The sequence below is a fragment of the Trifolium pratense genome, linkage group LG2 (assembly GCF_020283565.1).
Source record: "Trifolium pratense cultivar HEN17-A07 linkage group LG2, ARS_RC_1.1, whole genome shotgun sequence".
Classification (NCBI taxonomy): Eukaryota; Viridiplantae; Streptophyta; class Magnoliopsida; order Fabales; family Fabaceae; genus Trifolium; species Trifolium pratense.
This window is the reverse complement of record NC_060060.1, coordinates 9,658,817-9,682,705: the sequence shown is the minus strand read 5'-3', so window position 1 is coordinate 9,682,705 and position 23,889 is coordinate 9,658,817. Positions and strand designations below refer to the sequence as shown.

General features: G+C 31.0%; 2 protein-coding genes across 2 annotated transcripts; both read right to left on the bottom strand.

Moving 5' to 3' along the window:
• On the bottom strand, window positions 1–1,934 carry LOC123905819 (protein ROH1-like). The gene has a single exon (XM_045955565.1). It carries the CDS (start codon window positions 1,583–1,585, stop codon window positions 437–439), a length of 1,149 nt encoding a protein of 382 aa, XP_045811521.1. The 5' UTR covers window positions 1,586–1,934; the 3' UTR covers window positions 1–436.
• Window positions 1,935–11,358: 9,424 nt separating this feature from the next.
• Window positions 11,359–19,192, bottom strand: LOC123905818. The gene is made up of 12 exons (XM_045955564.1): window positions 18,930–19,192; window positions 17,065–17,130; window positions 16,839–16,914; window positions 16,639–16,716; window positions 15,848–15,945; window positions 15,351–15,424; window positions 14,536–14,623; window positions 13,891–14,048; window positions 13,706–13,748; window positions 12,804–12,869; window positions 12,214–12,291; window positions 11,359–11,741 (listed from the first exon to the last, which is right to left on the bottom strand). Exons 1-12 carry the CDS (start codon window positions 19,092–19,094, stop codon window positions 11,673–11,675), a joined length of 1,059 nt encoding a protein of 352 aa, XP_045811520.1. The 5' UTR covers window positions 19,095–19,192; the 3' UTR covers window positions 11,359–11,672.
• Window positions 19,193–23,889: the final 4,697 nt, after the last annotated feature.

Genomic DNA, 23,889 nt, shown 5'->3' with positions numbered 1-23,889 from the left:
TGTAAAATTTGTACTTTTCATTTCACACTTTAGTTCAACAAATCATTCTTGCTTCCATAACATCAAAGTCATATAGGAAAATGCATCTGATACATAATCATGAACAAAATTAGGCATAGCTCTAACTAACAAGCAACAATTCCCATGGAAAATTGATTATACTGTAAGCAATATCATAAGGCAAAAAGCCAAAAGAGAAAATCAAACAGTATAGACCACAAAGGTCTAATTCAAAATCTAAACTCTAAACATTTTATGTATAAGTCTTAATAGACACAAAAAAATAAAAATCCTCACATTTACAATCCCAACTCCTCTTCTTGTGGTTGTTTGGTATGGCACTATCAAGTTGATTCAGGTGGTAAGAATTTGACTTTGTAACATCAAAGAGACAGAGTTCAAATCTCATCTGAAATAATTGTTAAGGTTTTAATTACTATCTACCAAGATATTCAAGCCCTTCCATTCTACCGCGAACAATTCTATGAAACACTTCCCTAACTTGTCTTTCCAAAGGATCCAACCCATCTTTCAAATCTTCACAAACATTCACCACATCTTGCACTTTAACCCTAACCTCATTTTCTTTTTCCTCACTCAAAGGAAAGTGCAAAGAATCAGCCAAATTATTCATCGCCCTAGCACACTTCTCAATCTTCTGAATCTCCTTCAAAAGTCCACAAGAACTCTTCCTCTCTCTCTTCTTCGACTCCTCTGAAATCCGCTCGTGGAGCGACATCACTGGTGCGGCCCACACTACCTGCCGCGGAATGGTAAAGTTGACATTCAATCCTCTATCTTGACAAGGAATTGCAGCCACAAGTGACCACATTGTAAACAACAAAATTGAACTCATTGTATAAATAGTCAATGCAAGACCATTAGTAGCAACAAGATCATTACTTTTAGGAAAACAAAGATTGTTCCCTATTGCTTGTAGTTGTTTTGTAGCTGACCAATTCCTTGATACACTCCAAGAAAGTGATCTAAAATGACCAAATTGAGACGAACCTCGATTAACATTGTTTCTACCAAATGATCTATTTCTATATGTAAATGAAGAAACATTATTAGAATCTTTACTATTATCATCAATCATACCAATTGCTAAATCAACAAGAGCTTTTTTAGCACGACGAAATTGCCCTTCACTAATGATTCTTTTATGATCCAATGCACAAACCACAATCTCCAATTGTTTCTCCCATTGTTTAACCATTTCAATACCATCTCTAATAGCATTGCATACATCCAATGCCTTCAAACTCCTCTCATTAAAATCATTAACCAATCGATCCAAAGACGGATTAATCACCCTCGATCGATGGCTATGAAGAATCATCTTGAATTCCTCTTGGCAACAAAGGAATGTATCTAGAAGATTACTAACCCAAGAAAGTGATAACAATTCATCATTTGAAACATGAGATAGTTCATTGAATCTATCAGTTACATGTTTTTGAAACAAATTAAGCTCTTTTTCAAAACTTGAATTTTCCATAGATTGAACTTGATTGCCACGTGGATTATGAATTGAAGAACCTGAAAATTCTGAAGTAGAACGCATTTTAATAGAACTAAACATTCTTTACATATATAACACACTTCTTTTTTCTCAAAAATGGATCAATGACCCAATTATCAAAATCAGAAGATAAACAAAAAATATGTAATTTTTCACAGACCCAATTGGCCAAAACTACAAAACTGAAAGAAAAAATAAAAATTTTCAAAGACCCAGATGGATTTTGAAGAACAATTTCCTAGAAAATGAAAGTTGAAATTGGTGAAATTGAGAAATGAAAAGTTGAAATTGAGGAATGGATTGAAGAGAGAGTTGAAAAGTGAGAAGATTGAATAAGAAATGAAAGAAATTGAGAGAGATGAATGAGAGAGAGTTGGAAACTGAGAGAGATTATATTGGGAATAATAGGACCGCGTTTAATAAGGTTGTTGGAAATATGAAAAGATACTAGCGAGTAGAGATACTCGGTTAGAAAGAAAAGAAAAGAAAAAGACACTAATTTTGAGGATTTCTCTTTCTAGATGAATTATCTACTTTATTGTATTAAATAAGTTTTTTTTACAAGATACTATAAAATACTAGTAAGAGTTTAGTATCTATGAGTATTTTAGACAACAAATTGTTGGCAAAAAAAAAATAAGTTTAATGATTACTATATTAAATGAGGAGGGTTTCGTTGACTCTAAGAGTAAGTCTTTATTGACTTACTCCGCTTAATAACTCGATATCGGCATTATATTTCTTCAATCCAACTGTTGAATTAAAAGATCTTATTGAGTAGATCAACTCCACAAATTTTTATAGAAATTCAAAATTGTTTGATACTTTTTCTGATAACTTCAATTGAACGTACGACAAACTTTTAAAAAAACCGTTGAATTTCAATAGTCTGAATACATAACTACATTTTTTGAATTTTTATAAAAATTTGTGGAGTTGATCTACTCAATCAGATCTTTGAATTCAACGGTTGAATTGAAGAAATATAATGTCAATATCAAGTTATTAAGCGGAGTAAGTCAATAGAGACTTACTCCTAGAGTCGACGGATCCCTTCTCATATTAAATTATTATACTGACATCTAACAAAAATTAAGAGTATTATGTTCTCATAAGCTTAGTTCAGTTGACAAGAACATCGTATTATATGTGCAAGACCCGTAGTACGAACCTCGAACACTATACTTATTTACCTTTAAGGTAATTTTCTAGCCACCAAGCTAGCTACAACAAAAATTAAGTATTTTTCTATGATACTTGTAATTAAATTAATATTATATGTGCATAGTACTACTGGACTGGTATATACTCCCACCATTCTAATACACTAGTATATACTCCCACCATTCTAATACAGATATTTTTGCAAAATTTTGTTTTCCAATTTATAAGAATATTTTTAAAGTTCAAGGTATATTAATTAAATTATCAAAATATAATACCCCTAATTAAATAAATAAAAGTAGTTCAGTAAATCTTAGCGCAATTGGCAAAAATGCCAAAATTGTTAGGCCAGACATAGTGACTCGGGTTCGAACTCGAGATCTCACAATTATATGTAAGTTTTAATTTAAGTGGATTACCACTTCCTCTAAGACCAAAAAAATAAAATAAAAATAAGTAAAATATCACTATTTGTCTCTCTTAATAATTGAAGGATAATTTCGGAAAGAGAATGAATATTATTGACAAATCTTTTATATTATAAGCTTGTATACACAAGCAAACTCTAAACCCTAATTTGTTTTCCCTGTTTTCCCTCCATTTTATCTTGCAATTTTTATTAAAAAATAATACAATTTTGTCTTGACTAGGATTCAAACCCACAACCCTTCAATACAAGGCAATATTTCCAACCATTATGGCAAGTATATCAATTGTGATTAAAATTATGTGCAATAATTGATAAGCACCATCAATTTTAAAAGTATATCATATCAAAATTATTGTTGACTATATTATTCATCACAAAATATTTTTATGTCTTAAATTTAGAGAATAATTATCATGTGAGATTTGGAAAGTTATTATCACGTGTAATTTGAAAAGTTATTATAAAACTCAATTCTACTAAATCAATTTTTTTTTTTGCAATACAACCAAACACAACCATAGTCATGTCACTAATCACATTCATTATTTTGTTTTTAATATTGCAGATTTAATATTAACCGATGATCAATTGATATAATATGCACTAGCAGACCAATTGTGATTTAAATTATGTCCACAAAGTGTTAAGCTCCATCAACTTTCATAGGAAAGATTTCATACGACAATTAAGCACCATCAATTTTCATTGCACAATTTAAACAATTTAAAACCGATAATCTCTTATATTATAAGCTTGCTAACATAAGCTAACCCTAAACCAAATTTTTTTCCCATCATTCTCTCTTTCTTTTTATTGCAGCTTTATATTAAAAATATACAGATTTGTCATCGAACCTGCATCTCTTACTTACAATAAAACCTTTCAACCGCTAAAACATGTGCTTCAATTATGAAAGAATTTAGGAATCCTAATATGTTAAACCTGTTTTCAATAAATTTGAACGGCGAAATTAATCACAATTTTTATTTATTTATGGATGTCTACTTAAGTTTATGTTCTTGATTACGTCTTTAATTTTTTTTTTAACCTTTAATTATCATCAATTTTTTAACCTTTAGTTATCAGCATTTTTTTTTTAATAAGTAAACAAAACGATGGGGTTCAAAAATTATTTAAAAAATATATAAAATATAAAATAAGCACATAAACAAATATAGAATAATTAGTCATGAAATTCCCTATACTACTCTTATTGAAAATACTCTTAGAATTTTTGTATTTTATTTTTTATTGTTACATATTACACCTAATTAGACTCATGCACCGCATGGGTCAAAGTTCTAGTCTATATATATAAATCCTAGATAGTTGTGGAATTGTTTATCTAAACCCTAATCCACAAACCAATGAAAACATTTCATTTAGCCACATCATCCACTTTCATCCATTTAATGTGGGGTACTAATTGTAATTATTATTATTATTATTATTATTATTATTATTATTATTATTATTATTATTGTTTTGGGTTATTATTCATTTTAAATTTTTTTGTTCATTTTATTATTTTGTGTATTTTATTGTTTTTTTTTTCAAAAAAGTTAATGTTTTTGCTAATAATCTTTTGTCTAATCTTTGTAAATATAAGGAGTTGGTCGATTGTCAGGACTACTTTTTAATGTTAGTAAAAAAAATAGATAAAATAAAATTTACTAATGATTGTTATGCCATGTATGATTTTTATCATATTCGATATTTGAGTATGAGTTAAGTTGGTTTATCTTTGCTCCAATAAGTTTCAAATTAATATAAATGTCAAATTCGATAATTATAGTAGTTTTTTGGTAAGAGATAATGAAATAGTTGATCCAACTCAGAATCCTTCAATGAGATTTATAATATAAATAAAAACTTATGTTTCAACATCGATTGTTTTCCATGGTCAATTATATGTTGTCATTTCCATAGTTATTTTGAAGAATGAGTTAAAATATTGCTAATCTATGTTAATGAAGAAGATACCAAAGTAACTTCAAATGTGATGTATAAATAAGTTTTTTAAATGTATAAACATCTATATATATAATTCTTAGATAGTTGTGCAACCACTAATCTAACCACAGTATATGAGTATGACCACAAACCGTTTTCATAGTGGCATGCATGACAATTTATGGATTACCAACTTATGTTGATAGATGCGATATGATCCATTGTAATATTTTCGAAATGTATAAACACATCTTTAACTATCTTATATTTACATCACTTTTATTATTATTATTATTATTATTATTATTATTTTGTTGTTGTTGATGTTATTATTATAATTTTCATAATACTTATTGTTTCAATTTATACGAATGATTTTTCAACGTTATAATATAAAATACAGCATAACACCCGTGCATCGCACGGGTGTGGGACTAGTCTAATGCAAAGACTACTTTTCTTAATTCTTATGCATTTGTGAAAGAGTTCTTATTGGAAGAGAGGGTGTACTGATTTAATGAAATAGAATACATAGTTTATTGGAGAGCTTATATTTTCTCATAAAAGAATTATATTCTTGGAAGTTGTGCAGTATGTTTTTTGTCTTGTTCTGATATTATTTGGTTCAAATGGTCGAATCTAGGTTGTCAATTTGTATCATGTGGAGCGGATCCCCGTGGGGATTGTCTTGTTTGGAGCTCCGAAAATAAAGATTTTATCTCCCGTGAGAATGGGGATGACGGTAAAAATCTTCCTGCAGGCAATTCGGGGCGGGGATCGGGGACGAAGCATGAGTCCCTGCGGATTCCCCGAATCCGTCCATATATATACTATATTATTATTATTATTATTATTATTATTATTATTATTATTATTATTATTATTATTATATATTAAATGTTGATTTTTTCTTTAAAAAAAAAGTAACTTGATTAGGGATGACAATTTGACTCATACCCAGAGGGTACCCGCAAAAATTACCCACAACGGGTAGGGTAAAAACCCGCATTTTGGGTACGAGCACGAGTATGGGTAATTACCCGCAAAAATGAACGGGTATGGGTGCGGGTACGGGTATCTTAGTACCCACACCGCCCCATACCCGCATAATATATATTTATTTATTTTATTTATATTATTATATTATAATATATGTTAATCAATTTAAAACAATACAACTCTACTAAACTATTAAATATTTTTAATAAAAATATTTATTTATAACATAATATAAAAATAATGTGAATATTTAACATAAATATGAACTTTAACATAAGGTTAGTAATAATTTTGTTTATAATTTTCATTAGTCAATATTAAAATCTTTGAAATTTTTTAAATTCTATTAAAATTATATGATATTTTATAATTGATCAATTTATTTTTAGTAAAAATGCGGGTAACGAGTACGGGTATGGGTACCTAGGTACCCATAGAGTATGGGGACGGGGGCAAAAATTGTTACACACGCGAGTATGGGGATGGGTACGGGTATTTTTTCAATCCGCGGATATGGGGATGGGTATTATAGTACTACCGATACCCTTCCCATTGCCATCCTTAAACTTGATGAGTCATCCATTATTTTCTTCACTGATTGTTCGCTAATTTCAAGCATTCATTGCGTATTTGCGTTTTCCAAGTTCCAACTCCCAACGGTAGAAAAGTGGCTACATTGTCCTAGACCCTAGAATTAATTTTATTTATCTAATTTGGTTGGATATTTACCGATTACAAACAGTTTTGAGATATTTTGGTTATGAACTTTTGTATGATTATGCATACTTTGCTATGGAATATTTTGGCTGTTAGGTTTTGTATGATTATTATAGTAGCCAAATAGTTTTGCAATGTTTTTTGGTTATGAATGCATTATGTGTTGTTTTTATGTTTTAAAAAAGAAAGATGCAAAAAATTTATTTTTTTAAATAAGACAGAAAAAATAACGTCATGCCACTGTCATAATTTGACTGAATAATATAAAAATTTTGTTAATATTTGATATCTGTGGATCTCCGCGAGAACCGTAAGGATCTATGGGGATGGGGACAAATATTGTCCCGTGGGGACGAGGATAGAGGCAAAATCTCCCACGTATGCACTTTGGGGCGGGGAACGGGGAAACTTTTCCCGCACATTCCCTGCCCCGTTGACATCCCTAGTCGTATCATCTTTGATCATTGATTCAATTAATTACTAGATCATCAATAATATAGTCCTAGAGGCATGAATATTCATGTTAGTTTAATTTTGTCACATTATTTATAGAAATAAGTACTCCGTCCGTCTCAAAATAAAGGTTCTATTTTTGACTTTGTGTACTATTCATATGATGTACTTTGACTTTATTTTTCTACTAATATATAAATGCAAATATTAGCATATGAGATGTTTGATTTGTCTCGATGAGTATTGTCGAAATATATCATTTTTAAAATTTTTAATAATATATAATTTAAGATATTAACGATTAAAGTTGTACATTGGCAAACGTGACAATGGTCAACTAAGTCATTTATTTTGAGACGGAAAGAGTATTTTATTTTATACTATTAACTTGAATATTATAAGTTTATTATGAGATTATCAGATTTATCATTTTTCATTTTTTAGTAATGTTGAATTTATCTTTGTATTTGATAACCAATTTAAATGAATGAATATTTATCAACCAAAAAAAAATGAATATTTTCATTTTAGCATAAAAAAAGTTTTTTTTATTTTGATAAAAAATATTGGCAGATCAAACAAATCATCAACTCATCTAATATTTTATACGAAAAGTTAAACTCATCTATTTTTATATATATTTCTTTTGATAATATCTATATTTTATATAGGTAAAATTACACTACAGGTCCTTTATCTTGTTTTTTTGTAACACTTTGGTCCTTTATCTTTTTTTTGTAACACTTTGGTCCTTTATCTTTTATCTGTAAGACTTTAGTCCTTTATTTTTTTTATTTGTAACACTTTAGTCCCTTTTTATATAACAGTTTGGTCCTTTATCTTTTTTTATTTGTAACACTTTGGTCCTTTATTTTTTATAAATAAATAAGATAAGGACCAAAGTGTTACAAAAAAAAAAGATAAAGGACCAAATTGTTACAAAAAAAAAGATAAAGGACCAAAGTGTTACAAAAAAATAAGATAAAGGACCTGTAGTGTAATTTTGTCTTTTATATATTAGAAACTCTAACATGTTTCTAAACATACTAGTCTCACACCCGTGCGATGCACGGGTATTATGCGGTATTTTATATTGTAATGTTGAAAAATCATTCGTATAAATTGAAACAATAAGTATTATGAAAATTATAATAATAACATCAATAACAACAAAATAATAATAATAATAAAAAAGTGATGTAAATATAAGATAGATATTAAAGATGTGTTTATACATTTCGAAAAGATTACAATGGATCCTATTGCATCTACCAAAATAAGTTGATAATCCATAAATTGTCATGTCGCTATGAAAACGGTTTGTGGTACTCATACACTGTGCATTTGATTCTTAATTGGACATTATAACTCAATATATAGTATAAAAGATTAATTAGTGCGTATAATTTAGTAAAACCTATTATTATTAGTTGAGTTGGTGTATAATGAAAAGTCATAGGTATATAAATGTAGGCATATGAAAAAGTGTATAGAGATGACAATGATGTAAGTAGAAGTGATGTGACATTATTGAGTGGTTTAATTGGATATAAGTGACTGGCGTGGATTAGAGTTAGATTAGTGGTTACACAACTATCTAGGAATTATATATATATATATATATATATAGATGTTTATACATTTAAAAAACTTGTTTATACATCACATTTGAAGTTACTTTGGTATCTTCTTCATTAACATTGATTATCAATATCTTTAACCCATTCTTAAAAATAACTATGGAAATGATAACATATAATTGACCATGGAAAACAATCGATGTTGAAACATAAGTTTTTATTTATATTATAAATCTCATTGGAGGATTCTGAGTTGGATAAACTACTTCATTATCTCTTACCAAAAACCAACTTAACTCATACTCAAATATCGAATATGATAAAAATCATACAGGGTATAACAACCATTAGTAAAATTTATTTTATCTATTTTTTTTTACTAACATTAGAAAGTAGTCCTGACAATCGACCAACTCCTTATATTTATAAAGATTGGACAAAAGATTATTAGCAAAAACATTAATTTTTTTGAAAAAAAGACAATAAAATACACAAAATAATAAAATGAACAAAAAAATTTAAAATGAGTAATAACCAAAAATAATAATAATAATAATTACAATTATTACCTCACATTAAATGGATGTAAGTGGATGATGTGGCTAAATGAAAGGTTTTCATTGGTTTGTGGATTAGGGTTTAGATAGGCAATTCCACAACTATCTAGGATTTATATATATAGATAAATATTAATAAACTAAATATAAGAATATTCTTTCTAAATTTCGTGTATTTTATTTTTTAAAAAATTTCAAAATTATTTTTTTCAACACAAAAATCCTAATTTAGATAGTTTAATATTTATTCTTAGATCACAAATTTGCATCACCTTTATATATTTAATAGTATTAAATTTGAGGACAGAAACATAGTGGTTTGTCAAGGGTAATGGGGGGCAATGATGTAGAGATGAATAGTGCATGTGTTAGGAAGTTGGGGTACTTTTATGCATGGCTTGACACATGGATATGAAAAGGTTTGATTTAACCACAAGTGGGTTATGTTCGTTAAATGTCACTTTCACTTTCCTTCATTTTCTTCTTCTACTTCTTTTGTGGTCATGAATCCATAAATAGAGTGGTAGGGTCATATATATTCAATAAGTGGAGAAGCGAGGTGCAAGTTGCAAATATGCAAATATGCAACTTGCAAGTATTCAAAACTCAGTCTACGTTGGCGCGTTGCTTGATATCTTTGTGACTTTATAATGTGAAAAAAATGACTTGGTCTCATTCTTCTAGGGATGCCAAATGTTACTTGCAAAAAAAGTGAGTTCTACATGCTAACATATCTTCAGTTTTGATCTATGGTAGATTAGTTTATTTAAAAATTATTTGAAATTTTAATGATAGTCGACGATATATTATAACCTTCATTGTTTTTATGCATAAGGCGGTAATTCTAGCTAATCGATGTTAAATGTTAATTCAATCGTTAACATTCAATTTGACTTTATTCTAAATTATTGTTTATATCTTGTATAAGCTGTTTCAAGAATGAAAAATCTTCCAATCATTTATTTGAATTCGGGTTTTGGTCTTTTAATGTATGAGATAGGTTTTTTTTTAAAAAAATAAATAATGAGGCCTAAGTCGGAGATATGTTGTCTTCTTAATTTAATTAATAGAGATATCGCATGATGATTACCTCTCACACGACCATTTCGTAATGTGAAAGTTATCATTGCGGGGTTGTTGAATTATGTTATTTGTTAAATTGAGACCATCACTTATGATGTGTTGAATATTTCATGATAGTTGATGATTTAATTGATTTGATGTTGGTGATAAGTTGTAATTATATGATTAAATGCTAGGTGTTCATTTGTTGTTGATGATTGATAGATGAAGGTTGATTAATTGACATGAATTATTGTGTATTTGATGTTTTGTTCTGAAAAATAGTTAGAAATATAGGTTAATCGATTAGGCGCCCGTTTGAAATTGATTTATTTTTTAGTTTATGATAAATTTTTACGTTAATTCATAAATTCATTTCACCTACTTCCGGTCTCATCCACAAGCTATATTGCTCGCGCTAGCATAACATCCACTCTAGGATGTATTTTAGCTTTGTTTCAAACTTGACGTTTCTACGCTTTCTACCAAAGAGTCATGGCAAAAATACAAAGGTGGTGTGGTGCCAAATATTCTCAAAGTTTTTGAAAAAGAAAGCTTCTCAAAGTTGAAAGAACATACTCCCTCTAGTACTATATATAACGAATCTAGAAATTAAAAGTTTTCTTATATATAGGACCGAAGGAAGTATTAACAAAATCATCTATTATTTCTAACTTGTCGCTTATAAATTTCCACAAGTGATCTGAATCATTGGAAGCAAAAGTATATCTCCTCATTGAATGATCACATGAAAATGTTCTATCTTTATTGCAATAATGGTCTGCCATCTTTGTAAACCATTGAATAGACTTGATACTTAAATAATTGAAATGACAAAATAAGTACTTGAAATGAACATAACATTATTTTTTACTCAAACATTACAACATTGAAATATTACAAAAACAATGCATTCCATAATATGAACTCACATTCAGTGGCTAGAAATGCATCATCAAAATTTGGCATGGGAAAAATTTTGCACAATAAATTCATTGATTTTTTTTTTGTCAAGTAGTCTTAGTAGCTAAAAATTTCACCTTAAAGGAGAATAAGTAGAGTGTTCGGGGTTGGAACCCCTGACTCCTGCATAATATATGCGATGTCCCTACCAACTGAGTTAAGCTCACGGGGACAAATTCATTGATTTTCTTTTTCCTTTAAAACACAGGCTACAAGAAAAATATACATAGTTGGGAAGAGTACAGAACAGACCAATTTATCAATATCACTCAAACAACATCAGCTACAAATATGCTACCAGAATCACACCATCCACCTAGAACATCTTTGTTGGAGCACTGCAATATAACACAGTGATATTAGATAGAATTACACAATTTTAGCCAACAAATGTTAAAAATAAGAAAAAGAAAAAAACTCAGAAGAACAAAAAGTCATGACAAGGTACACACAAAAAATTAATCCAAACCATGAGAAAAATATGAACAAGGTACTCCCTCCGACAAAATATAAGCAAAATTCATTTTTTAGGTTCATTGCATAATTAATGTATCTGTTCTATAATATAGATCAAATATATTAATTATGTAATGAACCTAAAAAGTAAACATACAAAAAAGGATTATCAAAAGCATCAAATATATTAATTGCTTATATTTTGTCACGGAGGGAGTACACATACAAAAAAGATGCAACTAAAACAAATATAAAAAGGATTATCAAAAGCATGAGAAAAATATGAGACGAAACCTTTTCACAGAATAACAAAACCAAGTGCATACATATCTGAAATCTAATTAAATACATTACCTTACTAAATCCAAGCCAGTTCGAGTCTCCTCTAAATGAAAATAATTTTTCGCATTCTTTCCATTGTCCGCACAAGACCTGAATTTGTTACACCAATTGTAGAAGCATTATAGGCATCTATATGAATATGAACTGAAAATATAATCTAAAGTATTTTGTCGAAGTAATAAAACTAGCATTAGTGATTTAATAGTTTGTATTTTTAAATTCTTAATATGTGCACATTTAAACATTCATCACTATTGCGAATTGTAGAATATGTTATGAAACAGTTACCGCAAAAAACTTAACCAGTTAGATGAAAACACAAATGATTATTATATTATGTCTCTAACATGTCACCTCGTGCAAAAGTACTTTGATCTTGAAAAACGGATAATGCACAAGCCAAGGATCAAATGAGCACAACAAGGATTCAAGTCTAAAACACTTGATCATATCAGCCTTAATAATATGTCATAAATGAATGTAGTTAATGAGATAAATCCCTGTGGTTTCCACATACTCCTCTCATTATTTTGTTATGCCTCATTATCCTATTGAACTTATAGTTATACATTCATAATTAAATTTTTTGATAAAATAGTTACCTCATAATCCACCCCTTGAATATAGATATAGTCCGGATCGACTGTTGAGAAAGATAGCCCTGTTATCTGCAGTATTTATGAAAACATAGACAATTCCAGTTCTTTAGATTGATTAGGTAGCTGCCGATTTCAATACCTCAACTTTAGAGATCATTGACTCTGATCTCTGTTTATATATTTGTAATTCACTCATGTAAAATTAACACAGATAGTATTGGTTTGAAGTACGGTAAACTTGAAGCGATTGAAAAAATGCTAGACATTTGTCAGAGTTAAAAGATTCACTCAACAGAGACATTTCGCAATAACAAGTCAATCCAATATTCATATACCAATTGCCATTCCCTAAATATTCGTCAAGCACTAGAGAGATAAGCGTTAATAACCTTGTCGGCTGAAGGTATTAGGGAAAAATATCATACTAGATGTTCGTTAATATTGCAGATTATTGAATCTAAACGACTGGGGAAAGAGACACATAATTTCAACAAACCCTAAACCGTACATGCTCAAACTACTTAAAGTGATACTACCTAAAATCTTTCCAACAATAGTTGCTACTCAACTTTCTACCCAATGTTCCCATTCTTATTTTTATCTTATCTTGTGTTGCCACCTATGCTTCTTAATTATTTATTGACTTGTGCATACCTTTGCAACTATATAACTTTCAATTATTTTTTGTCTTCACACCCTAACTAGGATTATATCATCCACAAAATGCACACATCATGGCAATTGCTTTTGGATATGTTAACTTGTTAATTAAGCAAATCTTGAACCAAGATAAAATTTAAACCGAAAAATAATTTCTGCAATATTACATTCTTTAAGAAAACCATCAAATGCGGTAATAAAAGTTGTGTAGAAAGATCAATGGTGAGTGCATTATTAGAACTGACCTCAAATTTTGAACAATGCACCCATCTAGACAATGACGACCATCTATATGAAGAAGTAATTTATGAAGTAATGTTAGGAAAATGAAAAAGTAAATAAGTGTACAGATTCCCAAAAAACAATGTCAAGTCATGATTGGTGAACCATTTTTTGATGTGTTATTCATGAAATGATGATGGCAGCTAACCTGCGAGGATCATAAATAGTCACGGTACGATCAACCCCACCAACGGCAATATTACCAGTGGAAGAACTGCAAACAGAATATAAGGTATCGCCAGGGGTTCCACTAATCCGATGAACACAACCACCATTTTCTTTCATTCTCAAGTCCCACATAGTCAGCTGCAATTACAAAACAGATGAAGAAAGCACAAAGCAGAATTCATTATAACCTATGGAGAACATGCGTTGAAACAGATATGTGACGGGCCACCAGATTCTAGAATGTTATAGGACAGAGACACAGCATGTCCACACAATGGACACAATTGAAAATTTAAGGAAAAATATTCATAAATATATCATTCTTAATATATTTCATATCATATGTGCCGAAATAAAATGAAAAAGTTGGAGAAATGACATTGGCATGCAAAAAAGCACCCCTGCTTCGTTTTCTTTTTAATTATTGAATTTTTAAAAAAAATTTAAAGCAAATCCAATCTGTTATCAAATTTTAAATGTTCATGTCTATGATGTTCTTCGTGTTGGCCAAAAGAAAAATTGAACTAGGCCCACGGACACTGACAGACATATATTGGACACATTTTAACTAAGAGGAATGCTTACATAAAAATGTAATCAGTTAAATAACTTGTCAGACATTTACCTGGCTTCCTTCAGTAATAGCTAACAGAGAATTTTGATCTCCATTAACACCATTTTGCAAGAATGTAATTGAAGTAGGGTCCCAAAGTCTGCAAGACGACAAATTAACTAAGATGAATGCTTACATAAAATGTAATCAGATAAAGAACTTGTCAGGTATTATTACTTCTTCTTTAGGAGCATAGGTTCAACTCAACTGAAAATTAAAGTATCTCGATAATTTATGTCCTAGGAAAGTCAAAAGGAAAAAACAGGAATAAGAATTCAAGTTTTGAAAATTGTGTGCACAAAAGGGAAACCAGATTTCATGAAGAGGACTAAAAGGGAAAATCTTTCGGATGCTGTCCAATGTATAAAAATTTCCATCAAGTCAAGGAAAACTTTGTCAAAAAGGCAGGCTCAGTGCACGAGTCTCCCAACAATTATGATCTTGGGAGGTTTAAACGTTGCAACTTTACCCTAGAAGGCGGAAAGGTTGTTTTTAGGATTTGAACCCATGATCTCTGATCTTAGGGGTTGTTGATTCCATTCTCTATGCAGAATTTGTACATTTTCTCATGTGAAATAAACACATAATCAAGTATTCATCTTAGTTTCAAGTTCTACTTATCATTCTTGTAAATGTAAAATATACTTGTAAATTGTAATTGCTATTTTGTGTGCACAAGTATCAGAACAATGATTCAGAGGTGAATGTCATAAAAAATTACATGCAATGAATCAGAATAAGAATGAATGATAGATAAATAAACAAAGGTAGAAACAAATTTTTAATTCCCTATTATTTAACTCAAACAGATAAATAAAATTGCTTACGGTCGTAATTTGCGAATGTGCATGTCCTGGTCAAAAATATCAACAGTTTTGCAAAAGCTACGTGCAACAGCTGCCTGGTTAAAGAAACCGCTCAAGACAATTAAGTGAAACCCATATATAGGTATGAAGCAGTCAGCAATAAGTCAGATCTAAGATGGAGACAACAAGTAGTTTCTCTGTTTGTCTTATTCTTTTAAATGACAACAAAGTCCTTTAAGATGAAAAGACATTAATACTAATTTTCTCGGCAAGCAGATCAAACTGAAGTTGTGGTCAGTGCCACAGCTTATATTGCATTTTTATTGATTTTCTTATAAGACCAAAACCTCAAAAATAAGAGTCACTATGCTTGAATAAAGGTGTCAACAGTGAATAGTCAAGATGAGATTTAAAATGACAGCAAAGCTTAAAATTTATCTACGAATTTACATATTTTACTAAATGTAAAGTTTAGTCTTAACTTGAAAAATAAATGTGTAGAGGGAAGGGAACCTCACCATAGCAATTTGATTTGGACTAAAGCAGAGTCCTGACCAACTTCCTTCCCCAATACCATTATCAGGCGGCAATGCTGAATATGTAAGCCTGTCAATATCTACAAATTTGTGGAAAAACATCCAACTGAGCTTAGTGAGATAGCATTTCTTGCTGGAGTTAAATCTCAGAAGGATTGAAGGAAAGAGCTAGAGTTAAGATTAATGTGACAAAATATATCTGGTCAGGTGCTACAGATATGATATGAGACATGACCACATGGTGAGCTGGGAGGTGCGCTGTCATCCTAATAAGGACTATGGTTAGAATGTTAGAAATTTGATTTACAAAAATATCACTTTAACGAGTCAGCACAACTCAGACCAAAATAGCTGGGATGCTAAATACATAATGGTTCTCAATTCTCACGTTAAATTTTGGAGGTGAGGGAGACTTCTCTTTTAGATTGGCTTTCTGCCATCTTTATGTTAGCGTGTTAGGTGCAAGCACAGAAGCAACTCCACCATTTTCTGTATCATTTTGTTTATAGAATTCATTGTTTGGCATTTTCAAGAGTGCAGTGTGCCCTAGATCCTTGGAACAGTTTTTTCGATGACTAGTTTTGCTGGTTTTGGTAGAAGTAAAGAAGCCAAACTTGAAAAGTATCCATAACTTGAGACAGAAAGCATATATTCCTTTCAATATACTATAATTGAAGGCCAGTACATTTTATTCGACAAAACAAAGTTCAATTAAAACTTAACTCTACATATAGTGAAAGTCAAAATGATTGTGGCAAAAAAGAGAAAAGTACCTTCCCCGGACACATCAAGTTTAGATACAATTAGATGACCGTATGAATCCACACTTCCCAACAATAAGTAGCCAAGGCCTGAAAAATGTTGCAATGAAAATATTAGAATTGCTATATTAACGCAATTTATAATAGCAGAAACATTTTACTATAAAGTGGCTAAACAAAGAATTAGAAGTTCATGATGCAAAATTACATACTCTCTGCATCAGCGAGAACAATACTCTGAATTTCTGAACGATGGGGACAGCGTTTGACCAACGAAGGGTTAATAATCTACAAGTAACCATGATATGCAAACTTACCAGATTAATAAATGAATCGAAAAAGAGAAATAAGAAACCAAACACCCTAAAATTCTGATATATCGTTTAGCATAATAAGCAGAGAATCAAGCAAAAAGATTTGCTTTACAAGACTATATACCTTGGTGTGCAAAGGTATTAAGAGGCTTTCTTTTCCTTTGGTAACTGAAGTTCCTCCAAGAGCAATCTAGAGAGTAAATATAAATTCTAGTTGAGTAAACAGAAAGCACAAAAAGTGATGAAAATAAACCAGCAAAGTGATGTTGTGTTTTAAATCAAAAGAAGTAATCACATGACAAACGATTAAAACAATTGGTTCTATTGCAGATTTAGAACAAAAAGCGATGAAAATAAACCAGCAAAATGATGTTTTGTATTTTAAATCAAAAGAAGTAATCACATAACAAACGATAAAACAGTTGGTTCGATTGCAGATTCAGTTAGAGAAAAAGGCCAGATTTTGGGTCAGCCGCAAAAATGGCCCACAATATGAAGAGTATATTTTAGAAGGAACAATACTAAATGTTGAGATCCATGCTGCTACTCCTGCATTAATCCACACTTCAAATATCCAGTTTTGAGCATGAGGTAGGTGTTGAGAATCCCACATCGAGAGAGGTATGACCTAGGTAGTGTTTATATAACTTGGACAGTCCTCACTTTATAAGTTGATTTTGTGGGTTGAATTAGACCCTAAACCTCAATAATTGGGACAACATCTTTGTTATTTCACACACACTTGTCGACACTCGAGTCGAGATATCCAATTCTGGGTGAGAATGAGTGGGAGTAGTATCGAAGGGAAATGACTCACTGGCAAAGAGGAAATCTAGAGAGCAGAGGTAGAGTGTGCGAGAAGAGTAGTGATAATGATTACAATTTGTTTGCCATCTTGCAAGGCAAAATATATTTTGTTCTCTAAGGATCCCGAGCTTTAGGTTATCTTCTCACTGTAAGTTGTAACTGCTCTTGGAGCTATATTTCAACAAAACTCTACAATAATATTCTTCAGCCTTAAGGGCCTGTTTGGATTGGCTTATTTTTGAGTTTATGAAAAATAGCTTATGCAAATTTTATGTTAATTCGTAAGTTTTCACTAACGAAAAATTGTATCTCCATAAGCTGTTTTTTCATAATTACCTTGACAAGCTTATGAATAATACATAAAAACTTATTTATTTGCATAAGCTCAAAAATATACCAAATGGGCCCTAAGTCTCTAATATAACATCTGCAAAACAAACCCATTTGGATGCATTTTCAAACATTTATTATTATTCTATTAACTAATGATTTCCAAACAATTTTCCTACTAGAAATATCCATCATTTCAATCAAAAGTTCACAACTTCGAGATATGGCCTAGGTAGTGTTTATATGAATTGGACAATCCTCACCTTATAAGTCGATTTAGCAGGTTGAGTTAAACTCTGAACATAAACTCTAAGATGGTATCAGCATCTAGTTTTGATCCAAGGACCTGTGTATCAAAGGACCGACTAATTTGAAGAACACCATTCCCAACGACCACTAGTGCGGGGCCATTTAAAGCCAGAGCTTCACTCAATATGGACTGACCCAATACAGAAAGTAACAACGGAGGATTCAAACCTGAGACCTTGAGAAGAGTACACTCCAAGGTCCCAAGCCTTCACCATCAGGCCAAGTTCTCTATAATTTTTTTCAAAGATCTATCAACAAACAACAAAACTTCCTAGTATACCATCTTCACAAACCCATTTCAAACATTTACTCTATCAAATAATGATTTCCACACAATTTTCCTACTTTAAATTTCCATCATTTCAATCCAAAGCTCACAACTTCATAATCAATCTAAAATGACAATTGATTTCACACAATCAATATATATAAAAAAAAAAATCCATTTAAGATTAAAAAAATGCTATAATTTTTTACAAACTAAACAAATTTAAATGGTTAGAAAATCGCAAATGCAAAGAAGGTTAAGACTAAAGAGTAAACCTGGAATTTATAAATGTGAGGACCAGAGGCAATGTAAAGAAAACAAAAATGTCGATTTCGGGTAACATGGAGAGCTAAGCGAGTGGATTGAATGGTTCCAGGAGATGGATTGTTGATCAAAGTTGAAGGAATAACTGCTTTTTTCAAGCATTTTGCCTCCAACATTGCTCGTTTTGGTGGTGCAGGGAAGGTGTTTGTGTTTATGTCTGTGTGTGGGAATAATTGTTACAGGGGTTACGGTGTAGTAAACATTGATTTGAAAAGATGAGCGCACACTATTTTGAAAACAAGAATTTAAACATCCAATAATATATTAACACATCATGTTAAAACACATGACGTGTCACATCCATTAAACATTATTGGATGTATTTCTTAAATAATACTCCCTCCAAACACAATTATAAGCAAAAAAATACATTTTAGATTCTTGAAAAAATAATGTATTCAGTCTATATTATTGATCAGATACATTACTTTTTCAAAGAAGCTAAAAAGTGGTTTTTGCTTATAATTATGTCCGGAGGGAGTATTACACTGACAGTGCAAAACAGTTAAACTCATATATCAACAAAATAACAACTCATATGATTATTTTACATATATTTCAATACTTTCTCCATCTCAAAAAGATCGTTTTTTAAGGTTTATTCACACATATTAAGAAATGTAATGATGTTGTTAAAAAGAATAATATTTTCATTAAATTATCCCTATTTAGGAGTGTACGTGGGCCGGATTGAGTTGGGTTTGGGAGTGGTTAGGGTGCATAAGCTTTTTCCTTATGCACCCTGCATAAATAATGAAAATTGCTTAACGCACCCCCAAATTGTTTAGCGCACCCCCCAAATTTTCTCGCGCCCCCCCCCCAAACCATTTTTTGTGGAATGGTTTCACATTAGATGTACTTATAATGCCAAAACCATTTTTATTGTCGAATGGTTTTAGAGGGTTGTAATCCAAAACCATTCTACTTGTGGAATGGTTTTGTGTATTATTTATGTTGGGGGTGGGGGGCGCGCTTAGCAATTTGGGGGCGCGATAAGCAATTTGGGGGGGGGGGGCGCTAAGTAAACTGGGGGGCGATAACCAATATGGGGTATTTATTCATGGTGTGCATAAGCAAGGCTTATGCACCATAACTTATGTCGTTCTCCTAAGGTTAGCAAGAAAAAGATTTCTAGAAAGGGTGGACCGTGCTAGCTACTCGTTAATGTAGTGAACCAGTATAAATATTATCGTGACGTCTCGTCTCTTCCTTTGTAGCTTCTTTCTTTACTTTGTTAATGTTCTTTTTGATTTAACTTCAAATCTGATTGTTTGTTAATTTAATGAACAAAAAGATACCAAAAGTTGGTTAAAAATAGTGAAAACAATTCAAACTCTGCTTTCTTGTTTTCCATCATGAACTTTCAGTTTAGGATACAAATATAGTTAGACAGTCATTGCTACTATATGATAATTTTGAGCTGTAATTTTTGCTTGAATAAAATTAATAGTAAGTTTCAAATAATAATGAATATTCTGAAGGTGTGAAAACACAAGACGGGTAGGGGGGTTGAATTGTGTTTTAAGATAAACTAAAACTTTTTCGAAGTCTTAGCTTAAGCAAAGATTGCAGCGGTTAAATCAAAGTAAACACAATATAAACGAGATCAGAGGGGGAGAAAAGACACAAGCAAATTTATACTAGTTCCTCTCACAAATCGAGAGTAGTTCAGTCCCCTTGCACTTCCAAGGGAGTTCCACTATAATCACACAAGATTACAAATGCTCAAGCACACATCAAAAGACTTCTACACAATGCTCAAGCACACAACAAGAGACTTCTCAAACTTAAGAATGAAATTAAGTTTGTTGTAATAATACAAAGCACGAATGAAACCTTAAAGCTAAAATACAATGAGTAGAAACAAACTTCAAAGTATTTTTGGATGTGAATGAAATTCAAGGTTCAGAGGATGAGTGCTTGTATTATCAGAGAGAGTGTGCAATGGATAGCGTGCGCGTGTGATTTTCTTCTTCAAGTTGAAGTGTTAAATATATAGTTCAAAGAGCACACTCCATGTAAATATGACCGTTGTGTAAGGATCAGGTAGCCAGTTTATGTTTTCTTGGCAGTCTGAAGATGAAAGCAACGTGACATGCCAAAGTGGTAGCGAGGTTCTTCTACTTTGTCAATGCAGAAAGTGTTTATACGAAACAGATAAACTTTCACAGTTTGACTTCTGTGTTTACCCAACATTGGAATAAGGTTGATAATCCATTTGAATTGCTTATACCATTCTTGAGTAAGGTCCTTGTAACTTGACTCCAACGTTCTCTGAATTTGACTGACATGAAAGTAACTTTTCATTGCGCAGAGAACTGATCATCTTCTGAAGACTTCTTGCTTCTGACTCACTGTAGCTTAAGAGTCAAAAGTCTTTCAGAACGTCATTGCTTCTGAGACCTTATCAGAGCATGCCTTTTCAGAGCATGATTGTTTTCTTAAGAACTTAAGGTCATCAGAATTTGCTTATAATGGTCCTGCACACTAGATTAAAAAATTAGTACTACCAATTGTACATTTAATACTTATTGTTATCATCAAAACTTTATAGATTTAAAACTTGAGGCTTTAGAACCAATTTTGTTCCAACATATTCATCATATCTTACTAAAATTTGTAAAAAAATGGTGCTTGGTATCGATGCCCTTGAAGGTTGGCGCACTGCTCCGTAGAAGAGGCTAGTGGCTGCCATGAAGGTTCACAACAGAGCTCTGGAGGCCACCACCATCATGATTTTATTTTAATAATTGCTGAATAAATAATTCAAATAGAATTCTTATACCAATCTAATAATTATAAATTTAATATATTTGATTTTTTTTTATTAGATGTATAAAAATTAAACAATTTTATGGATGGACGGAAAACCATCAATAAAAATTTGTTAATGGATGAATTGAATTAGATATTATTTGACGAATATGGATGAATTAGAATTTATTCTTGAAATTTTATTCAATAAATTGGCAGCATTGGTTTGTCATCTACCTAACTGAGAAAAGAAGATGGAATTAAAAAGGTGGGCCTTGTCCAAAAAAGATGATGGAGCCCATATATTCAATATTCTTCTTGGACCCGTAAAACCCATCATTGAATACTTAAACCTAATTACATCAACAAGTCCTCGTGTGAGCTCTTTATAAATGTGCGCTTAGGTTTGCTATTACAATATGCACGGCGCCGTTTGCACACTCTCTCTCTGTCTCTCTCTCTCTCTCTCTCACTCACTCACTTTGCTCATATAATCATACATCTGGATTCTAAATATCAGTATAAGATATGTTCATAGGTAATTACATTGTGTGTGATTTTATTTTAGTCAATTAAATCATATGTATTTGTGTGAGTGTGTGTCTTCGATCTTAGGATATTTATCATTTTTATCATATAGTTATTCTATATCTTTTTGTTGTTGGCTAGACTTCTTTTTGCCTAATTGATTGTGCGTGTTTGTTTTTCTTGTACTAGATCTATAGCGAGGCAGCAAAATTCAGTCCATGGAATATCATTTCAAGCTTGATCGAATCCAAATTAATGGTGCTCTCTTTTACTTTTGTGCATTATCTATCTTGATTTCTTTAATTAAATATCTCAAAAAGGTATGCATGAAAGAAAATATAATTTAGTGTTAATTTTTAAAAATTATTAACTCAATATATATAATCTCTTTGACCTATTATAGTTTATTTGAGTTAATTTAAAATAAATTGAATTAGATGCATAGTTTATTATTGGACGATTGTTATTGTATGACTGTGTGAATTTGTGATTATTTTGACTGATTATATAGATCAAACTGATTTATGCCATCATCAGTTTCACCACTTTTAATGTCATTCACAACGTCATTTTTTGATTTCTCAAACAAACTTGAAAACAAATCATTAAATTTAATTTTTTAGAATTTTTTTATTTTTTCGCACGTGAATCCTAAATTCGGTATATATAGCTATAGAAAATGACATAGGAAAAGGAGAAACATTAACCAGTAACAACAACAATATCAGTCACGAAGTTCAATTCTTATATATAAGGCTTGAACTCACCCAAATGAGGTCAAAGATAATAAAAAAACAAATAAATAAAAATATTTTTACAGATGGAAATGGATCAGATCTTCATGAGAGCTCTGTTGCAGACAACTGAGAACCAACACACCTCCAATAACAATAACACCGTTGATATTAATGAATCATTGGAAATCTTTCTTCATTTGAACCTGAGTGATTTTGATTTTGAGATATTTTGATTGATTTTAGCATGTAAATTTTACCGGAGGCAAGGTCCGAATCGGTAATGCTAAGTTGAAGATCTCGAAATCAAAGTCACTAACTCCAGGTCAAGCAAGTTTTTCAATACTTCATCAAAATCGATGGTGTTAATGTTATTAATAATGTGGTGGTTTTCTGTCGTCTTCAACAGAGCTTCGATGAAGATCTGATCCATCTCCATCGAAAAAAAATAATTTTTATTTATTTATTTTTTGGTTTTGTTTGATCAAATTTGGTTTGGTTCGATACTAATAAGAAACGAACTTGTTGACGGATTTTGCCATTGCTTGTTAATATTTATCATTTTCCATCTCATTTTGTACATCTATATTGAATTATGATTCATATTGGAAAAACTAAAAAAATTCTAAAGATTAAATTTTAATCATTTGTTTTTTTGAGGAAGATGATAATGTTGATGTCATCAAAATGAATATTGGCGGAACTGGCAATGGAAGAAATGGCAGTTGCGAGAGAGTGATAGGGCAGCGCCGTGACAAAAACCGTGTTTGCCACTTCAACAATATTGCCTTTTAAGTAATACATGAAGATGTTTTCATCCCTGGAAAAGCTCCCAGAAATTGCGCAAGCATATCCTAAGAAAACAAAGAGGTTTACAAAACCATATTATTATTAA

Coding starts and splice junctions, on each gene's coding strand:
- LOC123905818 (XM_045955564.1), bottom strand. CDS start 19,094: ATGTTGGAGGCAAAATGCTTGAAAAAAGCAGTTATTCCTTCAACTTTG. Junction 15,425..15,847: donor GTCCAAATCAAATTGCTATG/GTGAGGTTCCCT, acceptor TTCTTTAACCAG/GCAGCTGTTGCACGTAGCTT. Junction 13,749..13,890: donor ACTATTTATGATCCTCGCAG/GTTAGCTGCCAT, acceptor TTCTTCATATAG/ATGGTCGTCATTGTCTAGAT.
- LOC123905819 (XM_045955565.1), bottom strand. CDS start 1,585: ATGTTTAGTTCTATTAAAATGCGTTCTACTTCAGAATTTTCAGGTTCT.